Source organism: Engraulis encrasicolus, chromosome 5, assembly GCF_034702125.1.
Source record: "Engraulis encrasicolus isolate BLACKSEA-1 chromosome 5, IST_EnEncr_1.0, whole genome shotgun sequence".
NCBI lineage: Eukaryota > Metazoa > Chordata > Actinopteri > Clupeiformes > Engraulidae > Engraulis > Engraulis encrasicolus.
Window position 1 is genome coordinate 47204358 of NC_085861.1, and position 24419 is coordinate 47228776.

The 24419-nt window shown below is 41.5% G+C and overlaps 2 protein-coding genes across 6 annotated transcripts in view; one reads left to right on the plus strand and one right to left on the minus strand.

The window, feature by feature from the left end:
- Positions 1–202: 202 nt before the first annotated feature.
- On the plus strand, positions 203–16897 carry dpy19l1l (dpy-19-like 1, like (H. sapiens)). Its single transcript, XM_063199595.1, has 23 exons — positions 203–291; positions 514–862; positions 1462–1486; positions 1578–1665; positions 1852–1989; positions 2448–2568; positions 3010–3103; positions 3233–3290; positions 3415–3506; positions 4345–4444; positions 5174–5251; positions 5719–5805; positions 5905–5964; positions 6074–6154; positions 6863–6964; positions 7312–7383; positions 7481–7563; positions 10789–10813; positions 10972–11091; positions 11500–11674; positions 13653–13752; positions 14800–14925; positions 15295–16897. The coding sequence occupies exons 2-23, from the start codon at positions 667–669 to the stop codon at positions 15458–15460; spliced, it is 2187 nt and encodes a 728-aa protein (XP_063055665.1). The 5' UTR covers positions 203–291; positions 514–666; the 3' UTR covers positions 15461–16897.
- A 995-nt stretch (positions 16898–17892) lies between these two features.
- slc4a7 (solute carrier family 4 member 7) overlaps positions 17893–24419 on the minus strand; it is a 79856-nt gene continuing 73329 nt past the window's right edge. For 3 of the 5 annotated variants that reach the window (XM_063199589.1, XM_063199590.1, XM_063199592.1), the window contains 2 exons: positions 23274–23381; positions 17893–20868 (listed from right to left, as the gene is read on the minus strand). In XM_063199589.1, the coding sequence (XP_063055659.1) occupies positions 20787–20868; positions 23274–23381 (190 nt within the window). In that variant the 3' untranslated portion in view covers positions 17893–20786. The remainder of the gene's footprint in view (positions 20869–23273; positions 23382–24419) is intronic. The other 2 variants (XM_063199591.1, XM_063199593.1) reach the window with 1 other exon arrangement.

The following is a 24419-nucleotide window of genomic DNA, read 5'->3' on the forward strand; positions in this document are numbered from 1 at the left end:
TATATTATTGTACCAGTTTTCACCACTTAAAGCAGACTTTGATCAAAGAGATCCACGGCATATGTACATTGTAGGCCTACATGTATTTGCTGTGATGCGCCACGCGCTGTAGGAAGAATCTCTGTCTGTAGCTTCTGCGTCAGCATTCTATGTTCTCGTGGATTTCATTCTGTCAAATTGCCGTTAAGTTAGCTTCAGTACAGAGCATTTCAGTGGTACAGAGTTTTAACACCCGGTACAGTGCAGACATCGAGTTGATTTGCTACACGAAGCAGAGAAGAAGTGGACTGGGTAGCTAACTTGAATTATACATAACTTGCATTGTAATAAAATGCACATGCTATGCCTCCTCCTTGGCAGAAGAAACTGCTTTTAAAATGCCCATAGCCCAGTATTAGAACTAGAGTTAGATCCACCTGCTTTGAGTTAGTGCTTTGCAGTTTTGTTTTACACTTTCGGTGATGTTGCAAAGGTTGTCATGGTTACTGGCTGAACACGTTTTCCTTTCTCCAGTTGGTGGCGATGATCAGAAGAAGGCTGTTGCTGTAAGTTATTGACGGGGAGGATCACAACAACGCTCCACTCATCAGCATTGAAACCACCCGCAATACATATCAAAATACAGACTGAATTGCACTTGCACCGACTGATATAAGCATCATAAACATGGTGACGAGAACCCGAAGACAAGCGAAGGAGAACCAAGCGACACAAAGCAATGGCGCTACAACTGCTGCAAAAGTAGCGGGCAGTAGTAGGAAAAGCAGTGGTCGCTTTGAGATGTTTCGGTCTAGAAGTGGGATCCTCATAAGGAATAAAACGGGCCTGAGTCCACCAGCCTTCGCTATCTCAGTGGCCCTGGGTGAGTGAATCTGTGTTTTAATAGCGATCTAGCTAGCTAACAGCTAGCAGTCACACTAGCTAACATACATACCAGTCTGTAAGCACGAAGTTAGCTTTTCTTGAGTGCTACATTAGCTTGATGAATAAAATGAATAGTTTTAGACAGGTCTAGGAGCATAACTTGAAAACCCCCTCCAATTACAATGCCAGTCAATAACACTATCTGAATGCGTTGATGTTGCCACCGAGGTGCAAGCAGCCCCTGGTAACGAGATTTTAATGTGCATACTAGTGTTCTACATTCACATTCATTCAGTCAATAACTTGCGTCATTTTACGAAAATTGTCGTATTGGACAAGTTACAAACAACTGACCCAGCGGATCGGAAGTAGCTAGGTTTAACCAAATCTGTCACCACACAATATGATATCACCCTTCAGTTTTTACCAGCACTTTGACACCTTCCTCCATTTATAAACAAAACACTACTACTCTTAGATTCGCTGCTACTAAGTTACTACTTTACTAGAACTAGGCCTAACAAGTGAAGTAGCAGCATGATGACTAAGCACAAACACCCATTCCAGATATTTACAATGTCTGTGTTTTGTCTTTAGCTATTGGTGTCGGACTCCTGCATTGGTAAGTAGTATCTGATTGAGTCTTACCTGCCCTAGCTATACAAAGATGCTGACATCTAATGGACGTGTCACAAACATCTTATTTCTTTTAGGTACCATCTGAATCACCTGTTTGAGAATGACAGACATTTTTCTCATCTATCCGCTTTGGAAAAAGAAATGGCCTTTAGGACAGAAATGGTAGGCCTTATGTCCACTGAATAATGATGCTCAAACAATGTTGTAGATTGCATTAATTGCTATAAAATGCTTTTTTTTAAAATTGATAAAAGAGGTCTGTTAACGGTTAATTGAAACCTTTGATTGTTTATGACACCTTACAGAAAGTGCTTGTGTGTATTTTTTTTGTACATTGTCTTTGTCCAGGGTTTGTACTATTCCTACTTCAAGACCATTATTGAGGCCCCCAGCTTCTTGAATGGCTTGTACCTGGTCATGAATGACCGCCTCACTGAATATCCACTGGTTATAAACACCTTGAAAAGATTCAACTTGTATCCAGAGGTGAGATGTGTAGATATGGTCTTTCACATTGTGTGCAGTGTGAGGAATGTGCATGTTCGTCCATGAGCCAAGGGCCCTAAAATATTGTTGTCAGCATTTCAGTGTCACTGGTGACTAGCCACTTCGGCCGGTAGTTAGTTTACTCTTGGATATGACATGCTGTACCGCTGCCTATATTCTGTTGTTTTGCTCTTGTGCATCAGTTGCAGTTGTGCAGTTGGAGTTTGCATTAAGTGTGCATTTAAGCTTTTTCCATGTGCAAAGATGTAATAGATCCTTCTTTCTTTAGAACTTCTGATCTTTATCCAAAGACTATCATGGTAAACAAAAACAGATTACTATGACACGTTTAGCTAGTAGAAAAGATGACTGGCTAATGACTCGGGGAAAACCACTAGCCATCCCCCGGTTCATAGACTATGTGTCTTCATTGATTGCCATGTTTTTGTACTTGCCAGGTGCTCTTGGCCAGTTGGTACAGGTCATACACAGGGGTCATGGACTTTTTCGGTGCTCCAACAAAGTTATGCTGGACCATCAACAGAGGACAGGGATTAGATCCAGTGGAAAGTTGCGAAGGTATAACCACCAGTGTTTCCCCAAGAACATGTGTTAGTTACAGTGGGTGGTGGTGGGTTAGCCGGTATCAGACATGTGACTATCATCATCATTGGAAATGCTATGTTGTGCACTTTCATAAGAAATTACATATGAAAAGCCATCAAAATACTTATTTAATGCAAGGCAACTTTGGAAGTTACGTGTGCTGTACAGTTCATTATCTTTTGTTCTCAAGTTGGCCGCCTTGACTTTAGTGTGCTGCAGAAATCCCATCAGTCCTAGTGTATTATGTTTTATGTATTATATGGTAAGGAGAATAGCCTCAAGCAACTGTATACTTCCATTAAGCTCTTGAATTGTCAATGTCAATGTGGCTGTGCAGTTCTATTGTCAATGGAGTATTATTATTTGTTAAAGTTATGAGTACATGTTGTGATTACTGTACATTGTCTTTGCTAGGAATGGGGGATCCAGCTTCTTTTTATGTCACGTTTGTGTTCCTCTTAAACGGCGCGATGATGAGTCTTTTCTTCATCTATGGGACATACCTGAGGTAGCCTGAACCTTTCACTTTGGTAACACCCTGGCCTGTAAATCCAGTGTTTTTCACCCTTTAGATTTCTTCATCATATTACAGTATTAATAATAACCCCTCTTTTCTCTCATATCCTTTGTGTTTCAGCGGTAGCAAACTTGGTGGTATTTTAACAGTCACATGCTTCTTCTTTAACCATGGAGAGGTAAGGAAGTAGTGGTGAAGATGAATTTGTTGTCAGGGTGAAGCATTTGTCATTCAATAGAAAGCATGTTGCATTTTATTCCTATCTGCCTGTTGGTCATACATTTTCTAATTGTGAACTTCAGAGTACACGTGTGATGTGGACTCCTCCGCTGAGGGAGAGCTTCTCCTATCCTTTCCTGGTCCTTCAGATGCTACTGATCACTTACATCCTCAGGTGGGTAGGGTTAGCAGTGATGGACGTATTCTCCATCAATTACTGGTGCATTTATCTCTCGTTATCTGCCTTTTAAATTCTTTAGACATCTTTGTCTTTTATTCGTTCCCCCCCCCTTTTCCTATTATTTATTATTTCGACTTCACACTTCATTTCACTGCCAATTGCAGCACAAGAAAGCATTTGACAAAGTCTTGCATCTTGAATCTCAGTCGCAAGAGATGCATTTGATAAACTTCAATTATCCTGTGTCTGGGGAGACAAGGTTGACAAGCCAGTCTTGTTGAAGTGTTCTCTCTAGGGATGCACGATGTGAAAAATTTCGTCTGATTCCGATATTGAGATTGCGGTTTTGGGCCGATAACCGATATTAACCGATATCGATGTGTTTTTTTTTTAAAGAGATAACATTTAATACAGACTGATAATGATGCAAACAAACAGAATTTTTGAATGTCCTGTTATTTCCAAAACATCCTTTTAACTCCCTGTGATGAACTTAGATAAAAAATAGAGACAAACTAGAGGACAAACAATGAAAGTCACCAAGTCCAATCTTTTAGAACCGTAACATATGTAAAAAAAAAACATCTGCGTTAACATCGGCCCAGTTTTACCCATCGGACCGATGTCCAATGTGTTGAAAAATGTCAAATATCGGCCGATATGGATACATCTGGCCGATACATCGTGCATCTCTAGTTCTCTCCTTTCTGTCTGATGCAGTAATTACTGTATATATTCACAATATTGATTGATATTGGTTGATTTGAGATGTTGCAGGTGAACTCTCTTAATACCGTGTGGCGTTTGTCTTTTGTCTTGTCTTGACATGTAGGACGCGTAAGCCAGGCCGAGTGGTGATGGGAGCGCTTGCTGTCACCAACGTGCTCTTCATGCTGCCCTGGCAGTTTGCCCAGTTTGTGCTTCTGACGCAGGTGATGCTCTACTGTAGAGGTCGCACTAAAGAGCTCTGCTGCAGATCAAGGGGGTTAAAATTCAGAGCGGACTGAGACTAGCTTAAAGGAGCACTTCTGCCAATTTCAATATGCTGTTGTATTGCTCACGCTACCCTTGACTTGTCAGTACCTGGTGATGCTGCATTTTTCGACTCAGCCCTTTCCGAGATCTGAGCTATTCTAATGGGGGCAGATTTTGTTTACATCTAAAAAATTCTTAATATAGGCCTACTCCAAATATTTTCTCAAAAGGTATTGCTGTTTGCTAGTTGTCTGCTGATGTTGCATAAACTTTTCGATGTTTTTGGGAATAAACCAAGATGTTTTTTTGACATGTAAGCATGATATACCTCCATTACAATGACCAGGATCTCAAAAAAGGCTGAAGGGATTTTTTTTCAGGTACTGACAAGTCCAGGGTAGTGTGAGCATTACAACTGCATGTTGAAATTGGCTGAAGTTATGCTTTAATTGACTCCTGAGTATTATCTCTGGCACAGTTTTTGTGAATTACTAAGTGACAGCACTGCCTTTATTTCTTGTTTATTATATTGCAAATGACTAAAAAAACTATTTTGTTATTTCAAATGATGTGACATTTATCAACCTTTCTGTCATGCACTTTGAACAAAGGTATAACCTTTGCTGTTTGTAAATCGTGCATTTGTGAGCTTGAATCACCCACATGCATTTGCCTTTCTCTCGTAGGTGGCCTCCTTATTTGTCTCCTACATCCTTGGATACATAAGCCCATCAAAGATGCATTCTCTGTTGGTCACCCACATGGTAATTTGATTATTTTTTTTCAAGCATCAGTCAATGTGCCAGTCCTCCGAAATTGCCTCAGCTTTGCTCTTGTCAAAAGAAGATGGTTGGTTGAATGGTTGGTTGCGTGGGTAACGGTGGCGCTGGAGGTGTTTGGTGGTGCCCAGCGTGGAGGCTGAGATGCAGCACCAGTGTGCACTGAATGTGTCACCCGCCGTTCCCACTAATCTGTCAAGATGCGCTGGCTTACTGGTGTGAAATCCAATTGCTATAAGCCATGCCCATTCTCCTAAAGCTCTTAAGCAGTCAGTGAGCCGATGACATGATGACTCTGTGTACATTGGAGGAATTATCCACTATTCTGTGCCTTGTATATACCAGTAATAGCTTTTGCTTCAAATATGTATTACGTAATGCCCATATATTATTTTCTATGAGGAAAGGTATAAGGACTTACCTGTATGCGATGACGCTTGTGTGTTTCCCAGATCTCCCTCGGTGTGTGCTTTCTTCTGATGTTTGGAAACAGCATGTTGTTGACCTCATTCTATGCATCCTCTTTGGTCTCCATATGTGTAAGTTGGCCCCATTAGAACATCTCCATTCAAAGAGATCTCAGCGCTCGGCAATGCTGGTAGGGCTGCATGTTTCTCACTGTCTGTTTTCTCCATCAGACCATCATATCCATGAGGGAGAAGTTTACTGAGCTCTTTTCGAACAAATTGGTCTTGTGGGTAAGAGAAACAGAGTTGCCTTCATGATGAATGTAATGTTTTTAAAGTGCTGTGCCACTGTTGTGATGGGCCTGCTGCTAACCCACTTCATTTCCTGCGCCCTCTACAGATCATGCAAGGTCTCGCCTCAGTTGTTTCAACAGTCATGCTGAAGTCTGTGCTGTCATTCGTCTTGGGTGCCTCTGATGATGTAAGTGCAGCATTCAGTACTGGTAACTATGGCCAACCTGTTTTCAGAACAAATTCAGTACATTCCCAATCACTCTGCGTATTGTACTTGTGCAGTTGAGCACAAGTTATTCACTCGCGCCAGATTGGTGGGGGATGTGAATGTGGTGCCAGACAGAGAGGAAAGATGTACTTATTTCCTGCCTGGTGGAGCTAAGAAAACACACACACACACATCCATCTCAATACCATTGGGTTCTGGACTAAGTAAACTAGCAGAACAAATACTAAGTATGCAACGCCAGGCTTCCGTTTCTCTTTTTTGATTCAACATTCGTACCGCATGCCCTTTATCAGATGTGGGGTGAGAATGACCAACGCTCTCCGATGTCTTCCTCCATGACCAACACAGTGCTGTGGACAGGTTGCCTGTTAGGCTCACCCCAGCACAGGGCTAGGCAAAAACTCATTTGGTCTGCGTACCACAATAAATAAAAAATTTTTTAGTTTCTCTTAAGATGGGATATTTAACTCCTTTAGCCTGTCTATCTGCCTGAAATGTCATGCTGATTTATATTAAGTGAATGGCTTGATGGACTGTAGGGTGTTCAGTTGTAGCTCCTAAAGCCTGGTTACCCATTGGCTCATTATACACATTGATTTTCAATACTGCAGTTGCTTATTGATCCTGTTATTTATTGCTCTTGTGGTCGGTTGTAATCTTCTGAAGGCGCACATCAGCAGCTTGATCAAGTCCAAGTTCACCAACTACAAGGACTTTGATACCATGATGTACACCTGTGCAGCAGAGTTTGACTTCATGGAATTCGAGGTGTGTGAATGGAATGAAAATACAACATTGCATACACTTGCATATGAACAGAGATGAAGTATATAAAATGTATAATAACGTAATAATAATAACTTTATATGTGTAGCACAGCTCATAGAAGACATGCAGCACAATATGCTTTAACAGTTTGATTAAAATATTAAACAAGTTAATGAAAACACTTACATTTTGCAAACGTTTGAAGTATGCCTGGTTAAAAATAACGGAATAACAGAAAATTGCATAAAATCAGAAAAAAGTGTTCTATTTATCTATGTACCGGTATGTTCATTTTATGTTGTTCTTGCAACACCTCAATGCAAAGTTCGTGTTTGTTCATGTTTTAGACACCCCTGAGATACATCAAGACCTTCCTTCTCCCCGTCACAGTGCTGGTTGTCGTGGTAATTGCTATAATGGTGAGGGCACAATTGATCATAATGATAATCAAACATTGGGAAACACTTAATTGGTGTGAAGTTCTGCTTCATTTGGTTGTGTGGCCTTGGTTTGCAGAATGTCCAGGAGGTCATCCAGACTCTGAAAGGAGAGGACATAGTTCCTGAGAAGGAAGACAGGACTGAAGATGGCACCAGAGAGTAAGCGTTGTTGGCCTTCTTTCACTGTTGTAGATTAGGTGCCTCAGAGAAGTTCTCTGAAGCCTGATTCGCATGGGACTTTTATTACTTATGGACTACTGGTAACTCAAAATCATTGCGGAGAATTTCTGAGTTCTTAGTCCCATGTGAATGCGTCATGTCCGGAATTGGTAAAGTAATAATTGCGGCGTAACATACCTACTGTGTGGTGGCAAAACACAGACATCCAGTGGTAATTTAAGTTCCGCGTGAATGCGCACGTGTGTGCTTGTGGTTGCAATTGCACGTGCACGTCTTGAGTTTTCGTGGTGTGAATCATGGAGGATATTTGTGATAATGTGATTAACAGCATTTCAGGGCCAAGTGGTAGTAGACTTATCTTGTTGACATTGAACCATGAGCAAAAAATAACTCCAAGAAAAACTCCAACTCTGAGATGAAAGATGAAAGTGTGAAATGATGACTTATCCGGCCACAACGTTTGTAAATTGAGTACCGGTAAATCACAGACATTTTCTTTTCCTGTCTGAGTGCGCCACAAAATAACACAAGAGGTGCAGGGGTAATTGCTAATTACCAGTTGCAATATTTATCCTGTGCGAATCAGGCTTTAGCCGTCCTCTGGAGTTTTTGTGGTGCCTGCGAGTATGCCATGTGAAAAATCTTTGCCATCATAATTTTTTTCCCCTCCCCTCATGGTTTGAGTGTTTCTAATCTCAGAGCACCAGCAGTCATTACAAATATGAATATGCCTACTGTGGTAGGTAAATTCTGTTTTTTTTTTTTTTTGCAAAGCTCATTAGAGTGCATTCAGCCAAAAGTTGCAAGTGCCAGTTTCTGACAGTCGATTATGAAAGCAGGCACGTGCACAGCATAGTTGCCCACGGTGCCCGAGCAACGGCCCTTTTGCCCACATTGGCTGATATTGCCCTTCCAAGGGAGGGGAAAATAATATGGCAATTATAATTTCATATTTCAATATAATTTGATTTCTTTATAATTCATAATTTCGATTGAAGTTTTTTACAATAAAGACTTAAGTCAGTCATACAAATTCATCAGACCCGTCGAGAATGGGCACGAGCGATGTGAGGTAGGTAGGCTACGCAACAACTCCGGTGGGGAGGGAGAAGGCACGCGACAGGCGCTTGAGCGCCTATAAGACACACGAAAGATTTTGAAGATGCCTGGGTGTCGGCTAGAGCCCTACACACAGTCTACATATTAGGGTACAAAATATGCTCACGATTAACCTCTCTAATACAATGTTGAGTTTAGACCTTTTAGTTATCATACATCTGACAGCCAGCCAGCGCCACGTTTAGGTAGCAAAAAAACCCGACAGCCAGCTGTAGATATGCCTCGGAAAAATAGGCTAATATTTCATGTTTCAACTGATTTGCTTTGCAATTCGTATTTTTGATTGAAGCTTCCTAAATTAAGTTTTCAAATTCAGATTCACCTGCACCTCGAGAGATAGGCAAAGGGAGGGGCAGCATGCGAATTGCGGGGGGCACGCGCAGCTCTACATGGGAGGGAGGGGGGAACAAGCATGCATGCGACCAGGGCAGAGACGCAAAATATGTCGAAGATGTCGTGGGAGTAGAGCGACTGCCCTGACGGCCTGAGGTGAGCTGGAAACACAGCAGACTACACAGTATTAAACTACATGATCACAATTAATGTCTCTTAAAGCCAATCTCGAGTTTAGGACGTTTAGTGATCCTATAATCTGACAGCCGGGGTGTGCCACGTTCAGATATTGGTGAAAAACGACAGCCAGCTAGCTTGCAGTCAACGTTTTACATGGCTCAGGTTGTTTTGTGGAAGGCTAACCCAACTAAGAAACATGCAGATGACATGTCGTTTTATCAAGCAAGAGAACTTAAGGGGGTAGGCTAGCTAAAGGAAGCACATCTCTGCAGAGTTGGCTGCGAAAAAAAAATGAACAGGTGCAGGTGAGGCAGAGAATCTTTTTCAGGATTGTAGAGGTTTGATCTTGGTGAGACCGCTAGGAAAGTGCTTTTTCTTACGCTGATAGGCCTATTCTCCGACCCAAAGATACTGTTTCCACTGTCAATGTCCATGTAATTGAAATAAATCCACTCCACGTGATAACTGACGTTTACTGTTCTTCTCAAGACATAGGCCTACAAAATGTGCATGAACTAACTAAAATATCTGTAATGAAAATAAAAGGTTATAAAGTCTGCGAGAAGCTCGGAGCTTCAGAGCAACATATAAGAACTGGTGCTCCCACGCCACGGTTCTTTGCGATCTGAAATGAAAGCCGGCTTGTCCATTCTTAAAGCGACAGTACACATTTTTAATATAGGCTACAAAAGACCCAACAAATGACCTAAACCTGTGAATTCTTATTGTTTTAGCTTTCCTATATAATATTCATCATTTTAATCATGGAATATGCCTATTAATTAAATTTCAAATTCAAATTAAATGATCTTTTTAACCATTTTTTAACTATTTCTATTTATTATAACTTAAAGTCTACTTTGGCTGCTACAAGGATTATAAAGATGACAGTGGGTTAATTGATTAAGCATTCTCATATTTAGCCTATTAATTTACTCATCATTTCATTTCATTTAAGATGAGGATGACTCAGAGCCACAGACCTCTGCACATAGGGCAGGTAGGCATAAGACTGATCATCTCTGTGACTGATACAGGTTTAAAAACTATCAAGGCTCACAATTTAATTTAATTTAGGGGCAGCCACATACCACACATGAGGAAATGTGGATCAGGAGACATTTAGGGCAGGTGGGCATAAGGCTGATCATCTCTGATATGATTAATAGGTAGGCCTACATGTTTAAAAACTAGCATGTTATATCATATGGTACGCATATTCAGGATACTATAGGCCTACAATAAAATAATATTAATAAGTATGACAATAATATACTACTTCTACTACTACTACTAAAAATAATAATACCCATGGTGCAGTTTCCTAAAAATTCTGAAGGCCGCTCATTGTTGATGGGTTTTTTTTTTTTTTGGGGGGGGGGATTGCCCTTTCTTCAGGTTAGAGCAACTGCCCTTTGAGATTCCTGTGCACGTCCCTGTATGAAAGTGGTTGGGTTAGTCTCAATTTGCCTATTTATCACTCGCTTAAGCATCAACTGTCTCTAAAAGTAGTTAATTAACTTGAACATTTTGCATAGTGCCCCTTTAACATATGTCTTTTTTTTCCAACAGGCCTGCCGTTTTAGATGGAGGAGAGGTAAGATAAGATTATTTTTGTGCTTGGATTGGATTGACCTCTGTGATTATTTCCTTTGCTCAATCCTAGATAACAAATGACAACACATCCTTTACACCTCTCTCTCTCTCTCTCTCTTTCACTTCCTCTCCCACTCTCTCTCCATCCCTCCCTTTCAGATGGTCTACCATACTCTGCAGCTGTTGGCGTTTGCGGTGTTGGCGATTCTCATCATGCGGCTGAAACTCTTCCTGACTCCGCACATGTGCATCATGGCCTCTCTCCTCTGCTCCAGAAAGGTTAGCTTTCCAGACTCGTCTCAGAACATTTTTTTTTTTATGATTGATTGATTGATTTTGACTGTCTGTTACGAAGGAGCTTTCTCAAGCTTAGCTAGATTTGCGTTCAATGGAACTTATCATGCAAAAAAGGAAAACAGTGTCTGCATGCACTGTAATAAAAAAAAAAAAGCTTACTGGGGTCTAAACTTTGGGCTTAGTAGGACTTTGGGTGTAAAGTCGATGTGATGAACACCAAACTCTAACACTCCTTTTCTTCTTATTTACACCGTTACACTGGCAAACCTGTGCTGTGTTGCCATGTCTTCTTTTCACGACGTCCTCAGATCTTTGGCTGGATTGTGGACAAGTTTCAATTTAACCTGTGCTGTGTTTCTTCCTTGTCTGTCGGTTTTCATTTCCCCTCAGATGTTTGCCTGGATTGGGGATAAATTTAAGCACCAGCTGGCCATCTTTGCCATCCTGTCCATCATGGCGATGCAGGGCACGGCCAACCTGCAGGCCCAGTGGGGCATCATGGGAGAGTTTAGCAACGTGCCACAGGAGGAGCTGCTGGAGTGGATCTCCACCCACACCCATCCAAGTTAGTTTACGTTTCTCCACTCCCTTAAGTCCGTATGAAGCACTTTGGGGTCAACTATGTTGTGTTTGTAAAAGTAGAGTAGGCTATGCAGTTTTAGTCGTTCATGTTCAAAATGTTCAAAGTGCTGGCCATTCACAGAATTGATCATTTCATGATTTAATAAGTAATGAATTATCCCAATCATAATAATGAAGTATTCCAATCCTACCCATCTCCCTTTCTCCCAATGGTTTCCTGTCCAGATAATCACTATCCTTTTCTTCGTAAGGGCTCAAACCCCCCAAAATATACTTCAGAAAAAAAGAAAATAATATACTATTATACAATAGTTAGATCCGATCAATTTATTTTGCGATATCTGATTGGATGAGATGCGTTCTTCTGGCATTCTAGGCGTCGGCAAGGAGGAGGATGTCTAGGTGGACATCATCCCCAGAGACTCATCACACCTAATAATCACTCCGCCGTGGATAGAATGTTACCAGGGCCGCGCATTTTGAACTCGCCATCATTCTACCATATAGTCTACTGCGGAGAAAGTGAATGTAACCAGGGCCGCGTATTTTGCCATCATTCTATTCCATTGTTTTATGCTGGACTAAGTTGGGCGCACGCACGCCCGCATGACAGAGATGCGTATCCCAGTTGGTAGTTGGATTCTGGCAGAGAGGAAAGAAGTTATCTGATTCTAGTGCAGTTGTCTGGGCAGTTGGCATACCTCTGCGGCTGCCATTTCGTAGTCTTTTGAAGGCAATCTAACATATGTAGCCTACTTTAAATATCTATTCATACACGGAAGATAGTTTCAAACGGGAGATATGCGTGGGACAACGGACACTTTTTGACACAGAGACAGCAAGGCTATGTCAGTCTCCTGCAGTGTGTGAGAACTGCTGTAATCGGATCTCATTTGCGCTGCGGGAGAGGGAAGGACGAGGAAGAGATGCCCTTAAAAATATACCAGCAACAAGCTTGCCGTCCACCACGTGCAAATTAATGAATAGTAGGCTACAAAGTGGGCATCTGGAAGCAAGATACTGGGTGTCATGCAATTTAAAATGATGGCCGCTTGGAACTGGAATGAGTTGCTTTTTAGTTTATTGGGAGGAAAAACGCGAACCCCTTTCTCGGGTTCGCACCCACATCAGACGTTTGCCTGAGAAAGAGTTTCAGCAGCAAAGTTGTAGCCTACAGCAGTAGCCTAAAGCAGACATCGGGGTATCATAGGCCTACAAGAGATTGATTTGTGTGGTTGTGTGTGTGAGAACAGCGCTCGGATCTCATGCGGCACTGGAGAGGGAAAGACGAGGGAGGTGTCTTTACGCAGCTATCAGCAAGTTTGCGGTCCACAAAAATGTGAAAATCAATGTCGGCCAAAAGGCTTATAAAAGCAGGCATGTAACTGAAATGTTGAAGTTGCACAGTGCTCACATTTATCATGCATCATTTTAGTAAGCAAAGCCCAGTCGCAGTCCACACAGAAATGCACAAATCACAGTTTCATGGAACGTTGTGCGCTGGCGCTGTCAGCTCGTCATTGCATAGCAACCATACAATCAATTCGGAACTACTTAGCGGAGCAGGTAAAGAAAGTATGATTAAGGTAACTAATAAACATGAATTCAACATTTATTCTGGTATTTTGTTGGCAATTGAACTATTGTATAAAAGCAATATGACCCTCGTGGTTGGGATGATGTGCACTGACATCCTCCCAGCCTCCGGCTTCGTGCCTATGGCCGAACCACACCAGGGAGGATGTCAGTGCACATCATCCCTCCCACTCGGGTCATATATTGCTTAATAATAAAAATAATTTACAAAAAAAGACATCGAAAATCACTTGACTTGACTCTCCCACTAGTGGTTTTGAACACAGCTCATTGGCATGATGGTGATTTGTATACTAAACGAAAGGCTGATACATCTGAGAGTGTAATGTAATGTGTTGCTGTGTGTCTCTCCTGTGTACCTGTAGCTGATGTGTTTGCTGGTGCCATGCCCACCATGGCCAGTGTGAAGCTGTCTGCTCAAAGGCCCATCGTCAACCATCCGCACTATGAGGACGCAGGGCTGAGGTGAGCAGCACTCAACTGCAGATATGACATTTATCTGAAGGCAGTAGCTTTATGATGGCTGCCACAGTTTATGACAATTGTTCCAATAGATTTTCCGTAGTTAGATTTATTTTTCATATTTGTAATAGAAGAAGCCTCAGACATTACTATATCAAATACAAGCTTATTCCTCTTGCTTGAAATCGGGACAATAGATTGCATATGAAATGTATGATGAGATATAGTACAACTTCATAACATTCTGATGATTTAAGCACAGAAATAATTGTTTATTCGTGCCTTCAATATATACAGTGTCCATTGATGTACAAATGTCCATCCATTCTTGAATTTGGCACAGACACTTCATTCCCACCAATTATTATGTGTAGAGAATGAGCTTCTACACCATACCAAACTCCAGAGGTGTAAGTATTGGACAAACTAAAACAAATGTGCTAGTTCCCTTCCAACACCTGTTACTTCACAGAGTAACTGGTCTACAATTACTGCTTAGACTACAGTGTTTTTCAACCTTTTTTTTAGGCGAGGCACCCTTTCAATTCATGAAAAATTTCAAAGCACCCCAAAGCAACAAACCGTAACATGGCATTGCATCCGATACCATCAAAGCTTAGAAAAGTAACACATTTTGCGACATCACGACCTACATTCAAAATTGCAGCTGACTGGGGCGACCTATATTTACTTTATTGTCCGTAAATGGCAGATGAAAGATTCCACTGACTAGCATTAACTTATTAATTTAGACAACTATGTATTATATTACATAATTTATTTATCAGCCACGTTTCCGCGGCACCCCAGAGGGGGGCCAGCGGCAGCCCAGGGTGCCCCGGCACCCCTGTTGAGAAACACTGCTTAGACTACAGTACCTGTCTTATGATCAGCTGATTCTGAACTGGCTGGATCAAATTTTTTTTAAAGTAACTTCACCAGTCTATCCTCAGAAGGTACAGTGGAATAACTGGTGTGACAACCATGGTATTATATGTAATGTCATGTACTGGTGCTGTACGTCTTCTCTCTCCTCCCTGCTCCCCCCAGGGCTCGCACCAAGCTGGTGTACTCCATGTACAGCCGTAAGCCGTCTGAGGAGGTGAAGGCCAACCTGATGAGTCTGCAGGTGGACTACTTCATCCTGGAGGACTCCTGGTGCACCAGGCGGTCGCGGTCAGTGCTCCTCCCCACCCATTAGGGCTGCACAATATATCGAAAATGTATCGAAATCGCGGTATCACGAGTGGCGATATGCATATCACGAAAATGACTTAATTATCGATAATAAGTAAACATTTTCTGTGCTGTCCAATCGCTAGCTGAATGTCAACAAATGTGCGAGAAGCCCGCCATGACCAAAGCCGCGCCCCCCACAGACCCCGACAAATTTGTTGCAAGAAAAACACTTGGCTATATTTCTAAAAACTTACGATGCATGGTCTATTCTTTTTCTTCGGCAAGCCCATTGAATAGCGACAGCATATGATAATGTACTTGTTTGTTTGTTTGATTGATTGATTGATTATTGTGTGTGCTGTGCAGGCCTGGCTGCAGCATGCCTGAGATCTGGGACCTGGAGGACCGTGAGAATGCCGGGAACACCCCCCTCTGCACCATGATGAGCCGGGACACACGCCCACACTTCACCACTGTCTTCCAAAACAGCATCTACAAAGTCTTAAGGGTGCCCAAAAACAGTCCGAGATAGTACTTCGCAACAGGGCAGGCTGTTGTTTTGTAATAATAGTAATTAGTTACGTTTCTTTGTTTTCTCACTTTGGTACGGCATGTGTGTAATATGTACATAAATATGAATATTTTTTAGACCTGTTTGCTGTTACCAGTTAAATTGCTCCGTGACAGAGCATGTATGAAATGCTTATCTGGTGGGTTTTATGTCTTAATATTGTCTAAAAAGGCAAGGGGGGGTGATGTTTTTTTTAAGAGATTTATTTTGTTATTGATATTGCTGCTTGTTTTCCTGTTTTCACAAGTGTACAGTTCTTTGACACCTAAACCTTATAGTATTTCAAGTGGAATAGTCCTTCAGATGTCTTCCATGTCATCTGTAGTTACAAGTATTACAGCTACATCGAGTAGAAATTGACTGTAAAATTTGCTAAGCATTTCTCATCTCGCCTGTTGAAGTAGAATTATTTTTTTGAATTTTATTTTATTTCTTTCAGAAATTTCATTGTCAACAGTCTCGTTTATTGTTATATCATTATTTATTCTTCAACCTGTGGAATATTCTTCATCGTCAGTATTGAGTTAATCGTTGATGGTCATTTGCCAAACAAAACGTCTCAGTTCAGTTATAGACCTCAGCAGTTATCAGTACGGTGGGCCTGTCCTGCATTGTTTGTTTTTCCAGGGGGGAATCCTCTTGTCTACAAACATTACCCAAGTCCAGGCTTAGTATTGATCCATTTGTTTGCAGAAAATAGGCCACTGTGCTCTGTGCTAACTGCCAAAATGGTTTCAGAGGTCAGTAAAGTGTACCTTTTTTGATTTAGTTGTTAAAAAAGGCTGATGTACAATCAATCGTCTCTGGCCGTTTACATAATCTATAAAGATGTTCGTGCTGCAGGCATGATTAGGTTTCCACTTTCTTGGACTTGTTCAGGAACTTTCGAATATAGGAATTCATTGGCATGTCCACATGACTGAGCACCTTCTTTTGCGTATGTGAGTGTTTGGGCTCAGTCTCTTGCAGCATGGTTTATCTGTATAGGGTAGACAGGGTAAAGGCTCGTCTGGTGATGCCAGGGACCAAGAACTTAGTGCTGCACGTCTACCAGCCACTTGACTAATGCAAGTCAACCCTGAAGTAGCTGACTATAGACACAGGCGTACACTGTACCATCCAATCCATGCCTGTCGGCGTGTGTGTGTGTGCGTTCTTGCTTGTTTCAACAACGCCTTGCGTGGTGGACTCCTCCAGTAACTTATTTATGTTTGCACCTTATGGATGTCCATATTGTTCAATGTAATGTTCAGCAACTGTGAGGTCAGGGCTGTTCAGAGCCCCAGATACAAATGTGACATGTTTTTCATAATGGTTAGTGTTTCCCACAGTGTTTTATATGAAAGTTCTTGTAAGTATTACCTAAATTAAATAAATAGTTGCTTCTTTGATATTGCACAGCATGGTTTTTTTTTTTTTTTTTAATTATTCTGCGTCCGATCGTCCCTACTGCCTTCCTATGTAGAAGACAAAAAAATTAGGAGTAAAAAAGTTCCTTGCTGTCAGCCTGGCAGAGCAACACAACTACTAACTACAAGGGGAGGTTTTCCCCATTTAACATTGATCGCAAACAAGATGACCTTTAAATTGGGCGTGTGCGAGATAAAACTTTGATCTCTGATGACGTTGCTCCTTGTTCATAAGGCCACAAGCAACAGGAAAGAACAAAAGGAAATAGTGAGTTCCTCCCATAATATTCAGGCCCTGTGTCTGAGATCACATTAGTGATGTGCGGAAGAGAAACTAAAAGAAAATATAGGTACCGACACCAACGTTGAACTACAGTACGAAGGGTGTTAGGTTTGCAAAGTCTCATTTTTATTTTATTTTGTAGTTCATCCTTCTACTCGTGCTGGATAAGGGGTCATGTTTGAGGTGATGGTGCCAGCCGCATGGGTGAAGTTTTTACAGAAACAATGTTCAAGTTCACAAGTTATTAAAGCCAAGTTTTGAGAATTTGATCTTGAACCCTCCTGTATATTCCTTTTGCCTGTGCACTATAACTAGAATTTGCCACTCATCACCAGCCTAATACTGATGAAATATGGGGGGGGAAACGGTCAGTATTTACGTACAAGCCTGGCACAGAAAATAGATGCAACTTATATGCGACAAAATAAAACTAAATTCGGCCGAAATGGGAAATGCCACACTATTGTGTGGTCCAGGCATTGTACTAAAAAAAAAAAAAAAGAATTGTCCAACACAAACTTGAGAAAAATGTTTTTATGTGGCCATCGCAAACACATGGCATCCAGTAATGAATAAGTGTTTTTCAGTCACCCCTATTAAAAAAAATAAGTGTAGTAGTTTATACTTCAATGCCATTGGAAGATCATGTACGTATATAGAGTAATCAGACAGGATGCAAAAAGACTTGAATCAACGGGACGTCTGATGTGATCACCTTTATTGCTTTTTTTTTTTTACAATTTCATTGACAATTCGCTACAAAAAATAGCACTTCTTGCTTATCCCTCCATTTGGTATAACATGGAGGAGTTTCTGCACAATGTTAACCAAACGGATCATGAAAATTAAGAAAATCTCTCGCTTCTATACTGTACTGCATCACCAGTCTGTCACCCTCACTAACGAACTGAACTGATGCACATCCTCCAGCAGCCTTGCACTGTGCAGCTTGCTCACATGGGCAGGTTGGTAATAGGCTAGGCCTACACAAGACAGGAGCATTGATTATGGGCTAGCACAGTGGTGGAGCTGAGCACAGAAACATGAGGTCCACATACTAAGTACAGTGCCGTCTTAAACCTCCAGGCTTAATCTGTCCACTGCCACCCGCTATAGGCACAAGAAACAACTGGGCACAAAAAAAGGCTTCAATGCATCTGACATGTATGAGAGCAACAGGTGAAGACACAAGGTGGAGAACTTAACTTTTGTCCTCCTCCTTAAATGTGGCTCCAGTATAGTTCATGGTGCAAATAGTTCCTCAATGATATGAGCAAACAGAAAAAAACAACAGCAAGGGAACTGTTAAAGAAAGGGGCCTTTTTTCATTTACCAATTGTTGATTTTGAATATAAGGCATAATAATAATAATAATAAAAAAAAAATCAAGGACTAGAATCTAGTTATGATTCTTCTCTACTACTTTTAACTGTATGATTCAGACATTATATGCAAATAGCTTTTAATATCTGCAACCCAATACATGGCATGGCAATTAAAAATATGAACTAACCACTGTAAAAGAACCAACTTGTTCACCACTAGCTGGATACAGGCAAACAAGAATACGAGAAAACTATATATTTTTTTCCAACAAAAGAATTAAAATTGTGGGAGTAAAAACAAAATACATATATATAATGTTCAATCATAGACTATATACTGTATAATATACAGTCTATGAGATTAAGAAACAAAATGAAATGGTCTGACCAGGAATTCAGTAAGGACCAGATACAAAACAAAAGCAATGGCAAAGCAAACGATCACATTCTTGTCCAGTGTAAAATGCTTATGGTGAGATGGTGAGATGGAGGGGGGAGGGGCTGAGGGAAGTGAGGAGAAAAAAAAACTACCTGATCAGCACAAAAAAAACAAAACAAACAAACAAACAAAAAAACACTGCCGCAACAAACACAGGGTAAGGTATGAAAAAAACGAGAGACGTTAATAATGAACTATTGATGGGGAAAAGGCGAGGGAGAGAGTGAGAGTAGGAGAAAAGGGGTTAGGAGAAAGGAGACACAGACGCAAGGGCTCCATTGGGGGAACCCATAGATTCCTGAGACTGTTCTAAGTAGATATCTTAATTAAATAAGGTACATGTGGCGAACCCAACTCCCATTCATGTGTGAGTTTGTGTACCTTGTGTAAAGTGCAGTGTTACACATGACAGGAGCTGAGCACATATAAAGAGAGACACCACCCCCCTCCCCCCTCCATGCACACACACACACACACACACACACACACACACACACACACACACACACACACACACACACACACACACACACACACACAAAGACACAGGCACGCACACACACAAAGACACAGGCACGCACACACACACGCTCGCACACACACACCCCTGCCAGCATCCCGCCACTTTCACTGCCCCTAAACTTCCCCTGACTGCAAAACTTGACCATAAAAATAAATTAAAAGACAATAGAAATAACAACGTTGTGGTATAAAATTATTAATTTCCTATAACACTACATAAATCACATTATATCCGTAGACCACATCGAACAGCAACTTTTGCGGTGTAATACATATAAGGTGATGGGTGATTACAACACGGTTCCCTACATATCTTTGTATGGCAAACTTCCGAACTTTCCATAGAATACGACCTCTAGCACAACTGGCTGAATAAAAATAAAAATCATTGCAATCTGTATATAATTTCATCATTGAACTGCTTACAACAACCACCTACATTACCAACATGATAAAGACTTGAGGAGGGGTAAATCCGTCCGTTCCTAAATGATTGTTTTCCTCTATTCTCATAGATCTTCACAGTAATGTGTGTATCAGACTAGCTATAATGATCAAACATTGTGTGCTAGCTGAGAAATAAACTATTCTCTTAATTAAATAGTCTTTGCTCTCATCCTCTTTTTTACACGCACAAACACACACACACACACACACGCACACGCACACGCACACGCACACGCACACCTACTGTATACAACTGACACTAGAGGTTTTCTGAATCTCTTCATATACAACCTCCAATGTTCCTCTAATAAGCAGCAACTGCCAGAAATTAAAACTTCAGCCATGACAAAAGAGCATCCACGGTCAACATAAAAATTGTGGTATATTTCCTTGGTACCCAGGGCGATGTCAGAGACAAACAATAAAATAAAAATGACTTATGACTCTAAAGACAAGCTCTCCATGGGGCAAGAGAGATGTATGTGAAACCGTCTGACAAGTAAAATGGATGCATCTTAAAAAACAAAACAAAACAAAAATGGAACGAAACTAAAACATCTGAATAAAATTAATAAAATGCATTATTTGCTTCTAACTTCATTAAAAAAAAAAAAAAAAACACGTCAGAAGCCAAAAAAAAAAAAAAAACCTCTTCCAGTACAAGAGGGTTCTGTCTCCTATGCTTTACGCCTGGCTTTGGTTTGGCTGGTCGGCCCTCATGTTTGCCAGGAAGAGTGTGCGGGAGAAGAGAGGGTCCCCCAGGCCTCTAGTGGGCGCCACCGCCCCCTCCTGCCTCGGGTCCGAGTCCTCCGCTTTGAGGCAGTCCATCACCTGCTGCCAAAACACCCGTTCCCTCTGGTCGTCATAATGACGTCTCGTTGTCAACAAACTTCACCCCCTTCTCGTCCTCGATGTTGATTTGGATGGAGGCAGGTTTCTCCTCGCTGAAAGGGAAAACATTGGCCCATCAAGACAGGACAACTAGTGCACCCTTAAATCTCCTACTTTTACATAAACAATTAATCAGGTGTTTCCCAAAAACACTTGTGTTGTACTTAAGTCTAAGTAGAGCTTACGTATGAGGTGCCCCCTATTCAATATATCGCATCACTAAAAGTTAAGTTTATACATACAACAATTGTATTGGCCTACATGCAATATATGTTCTCGCACATGCAACTAAAGTGCCTGCACAAAGTGCATGTGCAAGGTAAACTAGTGTATATGTATAAACTTTTAGTGATGATGTGAGATCTATTTCTGCTATATTGCATCGGGGGCACCTAATACTAAAGTAGGCCAACTACTTCGGCTTGAATACAACAGAAGAGTTTTTGGGAAACGCAGCCAAGGTCAGGAGACAATAAGGGAGCTCACACAGTCGCCACATACACAGCTGCAAGGAAGTTATTATTTAGTTGCGTTTTTTGTGTAAAACCTCTATTGTAGCATCCTAACACACAGGTCCTGTCCTCAGAAAGTCTACAGAAGTACTACAGAAATCCTATAGTGAATTTCAGAAAAAGACATCCTGTCAAATTGTGATACATAGTTTAACAACTGTATGTAATAGTTGCTTTGTGAAACGTGATTAGTGTGAATACTGCATTCTTGCCGCTAAACCGGAGCCAGTGTCAAATCAAGTCCTTGTCCACATTAGGAGTCCCATTTAGAGAACATATGACAGTAGTGCAAATTATGGCAGCACGCTTGGAGTGTCCTCTGTCGCTTTGACTGGTCACAGGTGCCATAATACTGCATCAAAAGATTGTCTGGCATAGTTGTTGCGATCCCTTGGATTGTGAGTTAAATAACTGAGTTGTATCCTTCTCCATTTCTTCCAGCCGTTATCTCACTCTGGTGGGGCAACTTGGATCTCCAAGCTAACATGAAGCATTGAACCAAATGGTAACATGCTAGCCTGGAGCTAGGATAATATCCCCAGACTCAGAGAAAAGGCAGAAGAGCAGGAGAAAGGTAAAAACTCGTGGGGAGGTGGGATATTAGCTTTTTTTTAAAGCAGGTGCAGCTTTTCAAAGCATCATAGGTTTCAGTTTGAAGAGTAAGAGTGCAACACAGAGTGATGAAGACTATGATCATGCCTCTTTTCCGCTGCCAGTTTTCTGGTAGGCTTTTTGCTCTTCAATTGAGCGGTGTCGTGCCCAATCGAAAAATAAAAAGTGGCGGCCGAGTCGCGCGGTGTCGAGCTGTAGGCCTACCAGAAAACCGGCAGTGGAAAAGAGGCATTAGTGAATTAGCCGAAACGTCAGCAAGCCAAAAAATGATGTGGTGGAACCGTAAAGAAGCCGTGCTGCGCTCTCCCTCTGCAAACTGAAAATAAGGAATGCTGCTTTCAATATATACACTCCCCTCAGGGGTGAGGAGACTTTTTCATTCAAAGGGTTAATTCAAATTTTCTCAAGTCCACCAAGGGCCATACTATGAACACAAACCAGGATTTCCCCCAGCACTTTAGGCGTAACTGAAACTGGTCACCTTCACAACAGACCTTCACTAGGTCCCCTGAAAATATAACGTAATTGTATTGCAAATGTTATTTCTAAGATTGAATTAAAAAACAAATTTCATGTGAAACTGCATAACAATCAAATTATGTCAGGGTTCCCCACTCATGGTTTATAGTGAGGGGTCCAGTTGACAGGACATGACTTGAGACTGAGTCGTTATTGTGTTCATCACAAACAAAAAATACTATAACTGCAACGCAGCAGCATAACCAGCAGGGGCAGCAGAGCTTCAGAAGCCCTGTAGGTGAATGGCAACATACAACCAAAGGTGTATAAGTAGGAGTAGAAGTAAAATAAAATAAAAACTAGAAATGCACTCAGAGAGAGCAGACCTCCGCCAAGGAAGCTGTTTGATGGAGTATTTGACTATGTTAACACCCTAATTTTTGGTCTTTCTGCTTTGTTTTGTGGAGTTAGAGACTGGAATGTCAAAATTGGCCCTATCCTGCAATGGTGAAGAATATTGGATCTGGATCGTAACCCGGATCACCACCAGAATGTAATCATTTCTTCCTTTTGTAGTTTCCACCAACTCCACAGAATTTCAGCCAAATCAACACAAACAGACAGACAAACAGACAGACAGACAGACAGACAGACGCAACCGAAAACATAAACTCCTTAGTGGAGGTAATAATACAAGAAATCATTAGGTGCTCATTAGGTATAGCGGAATAACTGGTGTAACACAACAATGCAGCATCATGTACTCGTGTTGCGCTTTCGTTACGAATCAACCTCTACTCCTACTTTATACACCTCTGCAATACAAGCACACAGTTAGACAGACAGTTAAGAGTTAGAGGGGTGAGGGTAGCTACCTTGTGCAAGGTTTGTGAACTTTGGCACTGTCAGAGTTCATGGTAACAGCTTTCCACATAGAGGTTTTGGCCATTTCATCAGAAATGTTTACCACAGACGGGTCAGCACTGCAGAGGGAGTGGGGACACACACAGACCAGACATCACAACACCTTCAGCTGGGTAATCATACACAAACACCCACTCGCCCACCCACTTATACATAACACACCCACAGACAGACAGACACACATACCCACACATAAACAGATACACCCACTTACAACCCACTCACTTACAGTACACACATGCAGATTAAGAGTGTAACAAAGCCCTTCACACAGTCAAACTCTTTTATACATTGGTAACATCATACTCTCTTGTTTGCTCGCGCACGCACGCACACACACACAGACACAGACACACACGCACACACACTTCCCCAGCATGGTGTGTGATGGTACTTCATCTTTGTAAAGCAAAAAAACACAATCTCCAATCTCGCCAGTAGGGGGCAGCACCACACATTAGGGGCCATTCACTGGAGAGGCACGCAACACAGATCCAAAGATGAAGCCATTTTTAGTCCCACGGACTGGGACAGATGGATAGCCAAATGTTCTTTGGTTTACATGAACATGGCTCTTACATGAACATGACTCTTTGGCTTGTTAAAGCAACACCTAGTAATTTTTTCTTCCCACAACTTCAACAAAATAGTGTTTCCAAAATAATTTTACTGTAACTTGTGCTGCCTCTCAGCCAGAACACTGTTTATCTTTTGAATTTGCTTTACACATTTCCACAAGCGGCCCGCTGATCTGTAATTCAAATGAGGCATAAGAAAGACAATTCAGATGGCAGCCAGATGAAAGACTGAAGGTGAGAGGTGCTATAGTGTTGCTTTAACAGCCTACAAACAACAGGACAGGAGGTGTGTAGGCCAAAAGCTGACACGAGATGGCGGTTTGTTACATTTGTGTGATACCAAGATCTCTGATCTGATCCAACTGCTAATACAGACAACAGTACATGCAGACATTGGTCTGATGCATCATTATCATTACACAGTGTCCGCTGAGTGCACAGCAGAAGGACGGTCAATAGGACGTGAGTCAAAGCTCTTCATTGCAGTAATCAAGCCGATTGTCTGATTCAACAGTCTGG

Excerpts from the sequence above, each read along its gene's own strand:
- dpy19l1l (XM_063199595.1), top strand. The coding sequence starts at position 667 with ATGGTGACGAGAACCCGAAGACAAGCGAAGGAGAACCAAGCGACACAA. Across the intron at positions 1,666-1,851 it reads TGGCCTTTAGGACAGAAATG|GGTTTGTACTATTCCTACTT; the intron begins GTAGGCCTTATG and ends GTCTTTGTCCAG. Across the intron at positions 3,291-3,414 it reads TCTTCTTTAACCATGGAGAG|AGTACACGTGTGATGTGGAC; the intron begins GTAAGGAAGTAG and ends TGTGAACTTCAG.